A 7,465-nucleotide genomic window follows, 5' to 3' on the forward strand; every position below is an offset into this window, starting at 1 on the left:
AGGCCATCATAGAATCAAGAAAGGTCTTACGAATGAAAAGATTTGAGTGTAAATCTCGGCTCTGCTAAGAATTCTTTACAGAAATGTTGGCAAATGAAGCAATCTGGACATCAGCTTTTATCATCCATAGAACAGATGTCATAATAATTGACTCCATGATAATTGTCTGTGTTAGAATGAGATAACGTCAGTGAATTTTGAAGCACATGTTTCTAGGAACTCAGATAATTGTAGCCGTTGGTTTTGGTGACAGTGCTCTACTTTTCCTCTCCATGGTTTAATCTGTCTGGGGGGACACTTTTCTCTTCAGTCTTATACATTTGGACCTGGGGTAAGGACAACTCATCCCGTGATAGTGGGAATGAGATATGGCCAAGATTTTCAGGGCACATCCAAGAGCCCCAAAAGAGATATTAATGACCTCTTTGTACAGATTTTTCAACATTTTTATTTATTTTTAAGAGGCAGAGAGAGAGACAGAGAGAGAGAGAGAGAGAGAGGAGGGGGGAGGGGCAGAGAGAGGGAGACGCAGAATCTGAAACAGGCTCAGAGCCCAACTCGGGGCTCGAACCCACCAACCATGAGATCATGACCCGAACTGAAGTCGGACACTTAACCGAGTGAGCCACCCAGGCGCCCCAATTAGTGACCATTTTTTATTTTACTTGACTTTCAAGGATGCACTGAGTAGGGGCAGGACACATACTTAGATCCCTCACCACACACACACACAAAATCACCAAGCACTTGGTGCTATGTAATTTCAGAGGATGCAGGAGACTTTAGTCCCAGCTCTGCCTAGAGGTTACTACGTTCTCTTAGTCTCCTCCTTGTTTCTAGGGACCCTCAATGACCAGGCAGGGCTAGTGAGTGCCCTGTCTCCCTCACTGGATTCGTGTGAGCCATAAGTAAGACACCAAGTGTGAGAGCCCTTTGAAAAATAAAACCGCCTCCCAAATGAAAGAAATTATTTCTAATGAAGAGTTTGCAAAACTTTCCCAAATATGTCTATTTGATTGATTTAACAGTAAGTAGTGTGCCTTCCTGTGTGCTTAGAAATTGCTGAATTTTAAAAAAATGTTTATTTATCTTTGAGAGGGGAGAAGGGGCAGAGAGAGAGGGGGACAAAGGATCCGAAGCGGGGTCCCCACTGTCAGCACAGAGCCCGATGGGGGGGTGGGGTGGGGGGCTCAAACTCACTAACCATGAGACCATGACCTGCCAAAGTCAGACACTTAACTGACTGAGTCTTCCAGGTGCCCCTAGAAATTGCTGAATTTTCAAGGCGCTGTTCAGTTTAATGTGATTTTCTGCGACAGGAATGCATTTTAAAGCAAAATAAATTGTAGCAAAGAAATTCTAACATAAACTGAGAAGGAATGACAGTCCATTATATTATACTTACATTGAAGAGTCAATGTTAGTTACTCTTACAAAACATTTGCCAAATTAAAAAACCGGTTTTCCCCGTATGACCTGTGTATATAGTGTAGGCAATAAGGAAGTTACATCATTTAGATTATGGATTTGGCCAAATTTTAGAAATCCAGGATTTTGCTTTTTGTTTATTTATTTCTCCATGTCAAGTCATTGAAGTTCCATGAAAACGTGTTTAAAACCTATTCCTAAATTGTAATGGCTTGAAATGACGTTTTGTGATTTTTATTGACCTAATGGTGGCAACAGGTTCCAGAACTAGTCATGGGAAAGAAGGCCTGAATCAGAATCAGATAGGGCTGGATTCAAATGTAGCCTTCCCACCTTGACTGGCTCTGTGAACTTCTGCACGTTATTTACTCTTCTTCTTAGCTCAGTCTCCTCATCTGTAAAATGGGGATAATAACAGCACTTGTCCCATGTTGTTGTAAGAGTCGAAGGAGATAATATGTGGGAAGTGGCTCGTTCAGTGCCTGGCACGTTGTCGAGTTGCAGTGAATGGCATCGGCAGCCATTGTCATGGTCATGGTTTATGGTCACGGTCATGGTCATGGTCATGGTCATTTTGATTTCCATAGAGGGGGTAGGGTGGGAGCACCATTCTCCCGTGGGAGAGCTGCTATTATCAGAGTAGAAGTGATTCTCTTGGCAGAAATGAGGGGCTCAGGACGCTCGTGGTGTGCGTTGAGCGTGCAAATAAATGGACAGGCTGCGTGATTTGTCTGTTTGACACTCTGTTTGCTTCTCTGCAGCACTAGAGTCCCTCTGAGTGACTCTTGCTTCCTCGTCAAGGCATGGACGGTTCTGCGTAGTGACAGGAGGTTTGCACTGAATCAGATTAACAGGCAGTTAGACCCCCTCTACTCAGACCCTCTCTAAAGATTTGGGTTTTAAAAACCAGGATAATTGCCAGTCTTCTGTTGACCTACGTCTTTATAGACTAAAACCAAGGGTAACTTTTTCCTCGCAGAACACATATCTTCTGTAAATAGATTTCGATGGATTCTACCTTCATTCTATTAATTCTATAAAGTGAAGTGGAAATGAGTTGTAAAATTTTGCATTTCTTTAGCGGACCGTAGTTACGTGGAAAGGCCATGAGGCGATTTTTATCGGCCCATGGCCTTCAGTTAACAATGACAATATTAAAAGAAACAACAACAGCAATAATACGGCAACAAAAACAGCTAATGATTTTGATTCCTTTCCATGCGGTAGGCACTGTTCTAAGAACTTTACATGGATTGTCCCATTTAATTTTAATGTAGCAACCCCATGAAGAAAATGATTATTGTTCTCATTTTACAGCTGGCGAAGTGGGCACGGGGGTTAAGTAATCTTCTCAGCGTCATATAGGCAGTGAGGGTTGGGACCAGGACCGAGGCAGTCCATGCCAGGGACCTCGGTTTCCTGATTAAAATGGTCACTTTCCTTTTTCAAGGGGAATTGGGGTTGACTGTGCATCAGCCATGGCCTGAGCCAACATCAATACAGGTGCATGTATTTTCATACTCAAGTGTGAACCTCTGATTTGTCTCTCCTAAACACACGTTTGTATAGAGCCCCAAACCTGCAAGATACTTCTTTGGGTTTATAACCTCCCCTTCCTTCTTATCATATGGGTATTTACTTGCTGTGAAAGATTAGTTCCAAACCCCTTCAACAACTTGCAGAGTTCCATTCTCCCATTTGTAGGGAATGATGCATCCACGGAAAGATACACAGCAAAATGTGGGAAATTCATTGAAAACTTGCTTTTGTGTCCATAGTTTTGCATAAAGTATCTGTGAGTTTCCAATCACAGCTCTGTTCCTGACCAGCTGTGTGACCACGGGCAAGTTACTTAAAGGAGACTTGGGATCCCTGTGTATAAAATTGAGATAATAATAAAACTATCCCCTAGCTTCATTATCATGATTTAATGAGAATCTCTCTCTCTCTCTCTCTTTTTTTTTTTTTTAGCTTTTATACGTACTGTGTTAGCTAACACACACTGTAGTCTTGGCTTCAGGAGTAGATTCCCGTGATTCATCACTTACATAAAACTCCCAGTGCTCATCCCAACAAGTGCCCTCCTCAATGCCCATCACCCACTTTCCCCACCTCCCCAACCCCCATCCCCCATCAACCATCAACCCTCAGTTTGTTCCATGTGAGTCTCTTATGGTTTGCCTCCCTCTCTGTTTTTATCTTATTTTTCCTTCCCTTACCTTTTGTTCATCTGTCGTGTTTCTCAAATTCCACATATGAGTGAAGTCATATGATATTTATCTTTCTGTCTTATTTCACTTAGCATAATACATTCTAGTTCCTTCCATGTTGTTGCAAATGGCAAGACTTCATTCTTTTTCATCACCGAGTAGTATTCCATTGTGTGTGTGTGTGTGTGTGTGTGTGTGTGTGTGTGTGTCTGAGTGGGTGTATATACCATATATAGAGAGAGACTACTATATTATATATATATATATATATATATATATATATATACTTCCATAAAAGTAGAAATATCTGCCACCTGTAATTTCCTCCCATGGGGCCTCCGTTTTCCACCCTGGTCTCACACGACAGTTCAGCTGCCTCTTCCCCATTGTAGTCCAGCAGGTGCGTGGAGTTGTGTGTGTGTATATATATATACATATATATATACACGTTAATTTCCGGTTCTGTCTTTTCCAATAAGCAGAAAGTACATGAACACTTCCAAAAGCCTCTTCTGCAAGTCTTGGTCATCCCAAAGATGCACAAAAGGAAGGGTGATGTCAGTGACCCATTTTCTAAAATCCTTATTTAATTAATGATGGATTACTCACTGGAGTTTTCTCTGAGCACGGGCTATGGTCTTGGCTAAGACTCCACTCCTCCAGTGTGATTGTCCTCTTTTCTTTTTATAGACACATCCGACCCAAACTGCGTTCTTGTCCAGTGTTGACCTTCACACTCACTGTTCCTATCAGCTCATGTTGCCAGAGGCCATCGCCATTGTTTGCTCACCGAAGCATAAAGAGTAAGTGCGCCGATCCATGGGGTCCAAGTAAGGCTTTTGCCTGGGGCTGCTGGTGGCGCTTAGATAGGCAGACGCACCGTGCCCTTGGGAAGAAGAGATTGGTGCCAGCCAGCTCCCTTTATACCTGTAGCTCTGCTGTCTCTTCCTTTCTAAGGTCCTTTCCGTAGTAGAATCACTGGCTCTATTTAGTGACAACATTATTCCGGGTTGCCTTGTGAGATCTTACTTCTACTGTATCGTCTCCTGTTGAAAGACAATTTCCAGCCTTAGCTGAATTACCTCCAAAGCCTTTCTAGGTTTGGGAGACAGTGGTTATTGTCGAATGATTATGAGCAGAGGAGTCAGGCAGACTTCGAGTGGAATCCCGGCTCCACACTCACGTGGTGTGTGTCTCTCGGGATACGTGACCGCTCTGAGCCTTGGTCTGTTTATCCTTGACACCTGCCCAGCGGGACTGACGTGAAGAAGCGGCTACGTGGCAGTCAGCGTAAAGGGCTTGGCACAGTGACTGGCACCATAGCTAGCGCTCGACAAATATTTGCTGTTTCTATAAACAGTATTCACGTTATTAGAAAAAGTAGAAATATCCGCCACCTGTAATTTCCTCCCATGGGGCGTCAGTTTTCCACTCTGGTCTCACATGACAGTTCAGCTGCCTGTTCCCCATTCTAGCCCAGCAGGTGCATGGAGTTGGCGTTGGCCCCCTGGGGGTTTCTCTCTGGGCCAGTTATTGCAAAATCGGCTCAAACTATCTCTGTGGACTTCCTGGTTTTGTGGTTTCTGTCTCCGTCCCGTTTTGAGGAAAATGTATCCTTGGGCCATTCGAACAAAGCCCCCGGAAAGCCAAATGATCCTTAACTTTTGTACATTTGTTCCCACCCTGGAACAGCACGGGGATCTTCAGGCTGACCAACGCCGGCATGCTCGAGGTTTCCGCCTGTAAAAAGAAGGGCTTTCATCCACACACCAAGGACCCCAGGCTGTTCAGTGTGAGTAGGCTGTGTTGACTATTTTTTTCATGTTTTATTTTTGAGAGAGGGAGGAAGGGAGAGAAACTGTGAGCAGGGGAGGGGCAGAGAGGGAAGGAGACACAGAATCTGAAGCAGGCTCCAGGCTCCGAGCTGTCAGCACAGAGCCCGACGTGGGGCTCAAATTCACGAACCGTGTGATCATGACCTGTGCCGAAGTCAGACGCTCAACCAACTGAGCCACTCGGGCGCCCCTGTGTTGACTATTTTTTTACAGATACTTGTTTTTCACCTCTTCCTTTCTTTTTTTAAGGAGAGAAACAGTAGGAGTATGATATGGATAAAACACCGTACTGCTTAGTTTGTTGTTTTCTTATCCCGAAAATTAATCTTTGTAGGTACTTCTGGTTTCTTTGCACTATTAATTTATTTACGAGAGAATGCCAGTATTTCTATAGCAGAGTTGATATGCCTAAAGTTACTTTTACATTTGTGCATGGAAATAGAGTTTTCCTCAGACTCCTTACAATTAAAGAAAATGATGCTAAATGTCTTATGAATTATTTCTGCTCGATGTGGCCACATTAATTTTTCCATAATGGTTCAATGAAAACTGTAATCATAATTCTTTTTAAAAAAATTTTTTAATGTTGGTTTACTTTTGAGAGAGAGAGAGAGAGAGCACGAGCAGGGGAGGGGCAGAGAGAGAGGGAGACAGATTCTGAAGTAGGCTCCAGTCTCTCAGCTGTCAGCACAGAGCCCAGTGCGGGGCTCGAACCCACGAACTGTGAGATCATGACCGGAACCCAAGTCAGACGCTTAACCGACCGTGCCACCCAGGGGCCCCCGTAATCATACCTGCTGATTGGCTTGGATTTAGCCCAAAAGAAATATTATTTGACTCCATCTTTCCTCCTAACTGCTTGCGGGCTGGTTCCCTGGCTGGAAGGTCAGAGAAACATTATTTTGAAGTTAGAATCTACTTAAAATGAAAACTACTTGGCAACCTCTGTAAATCCGTTCGTGCCAGAAATGAATGAACACGATTCTGTCCGTTCTGATCGGGAACCTTTTCAAAATTGGGAACATTTTTATATCAGGGAACTCCTATCCCCTCTCTGACGAGAACCGTGTTAATTAAACCTTATGATGTAAACCCAATTTCTTCTTACCTAGATATGCAAACATGTGTTGGTAAAAGACATAAAAATAACCATGCTGGATCTAAGGTGACGTGTTCTGAAGATTAGTACCGTCAACACCAGACATCTACCCATGGACGTGTGGTTGCCGAATTTTCTTAAGATGTTTCCTGAAGTGACTGATATTTTATATTTATACGTTTTAGATCAGAAAGTTTGATATTTATTGCTCCTGCACATTTTGAAGTTCTCTTTTTGAGTTGCCCTGTCTCCGGAGAGGTCACAGTGCTTTTACGTCGGTACCTGTGAATGTACTCGAATACCATGACCAGATAATAAATCGTGCTGCAAACAACAATATGTCCAGTATTTGTAGAGGTCTCTGCGCATGTTTTCAGATCTTTAGCTGTTTCGCCGTATTCTTTAACTCGCTCCTGAAACATGTGGTTCCAAACAAGAAATTCTGAGTGCCAGGCGGTCCGAAGGCAGGCCATCTGGTTCTGCAGTCATTCCCCCCGGCGGAAAAAGATGAGCAGTTTTCACGTGCGAGAAGAAACATGCCCGTAGGCGGTAGAGCCGTCTTTCGTTCAATGTCAGCAAGTCCGGCTCAGAGATCCGTCTGCGGGGGTCCTAACGGACGAGACCAGAACGATGAGCTCAGGGAGCAGGTGTCCGAGGGCTTGAGGTAGCAGACGATTCATTAACTTGATTTAGGTGACTGAACGCAGAAACGCTTGAGAGAAGAATAGAAAAAAAGAATCAGATTAAAGTGGACGGCTTGTTACCGTGAAAGTCAACGGGGGTGATGGGGAGGAGAAATGAAGTGTAGGAAATACCTGATAATTTTCAGCCGAAAAGAATAAATAAGAGAATAATTTGGAAAGCACGCTTGCAATGAAAAGTATCTGCATATA

The 7,465-nt window shown here is 43.5% G+C and overlaps 1 protein-coding gene across 1 annotated transcript in view; it reads left to right on the forward strand.

Moving 5' to 3' along the window:
• Window positions 1-6,702, forward strand: part of STAMBPL1 (STAM binding protein like 1) — a 46,118-nt gene extending 39,416 nt beyond the window's left edge. Inside the window, exons 9-11 of the mRNA XM_049646080.1 lie at window positions 4,329-4,441; window positions 5,331-5,430; window positions 6,586-6,702. Coding sequence (XP_049502037.1) covers window positions 4,329-4,441; window positions 5,331-5,430; window positions 6,586-6,642 — 270 coding nt within the window. The 3' untranslated portion in view covers window positions 6,643-6,702. The remainder of the gene's footprint in view (window positions 1-4,328; window positions 4,442-5,330; window positions 5,431-6,585) is intronic.
• Window positions 6,703-7,465: the final 763 nt, after the last annotated feature.

Source organism: Panthera uncia, chromosome D2, assembly GCF_023721935.1.
Source record: "Panthera uncia isolate 11264 chromosome D2, Puncia_PCG_1.0, whole genome shotgun sequence".
Taxonomy (NCBI): Eukaryota; Metazoa; Chordata; class Mammalia; order Carnivora; family Felidae; genus Panthera; species Panthera uncia.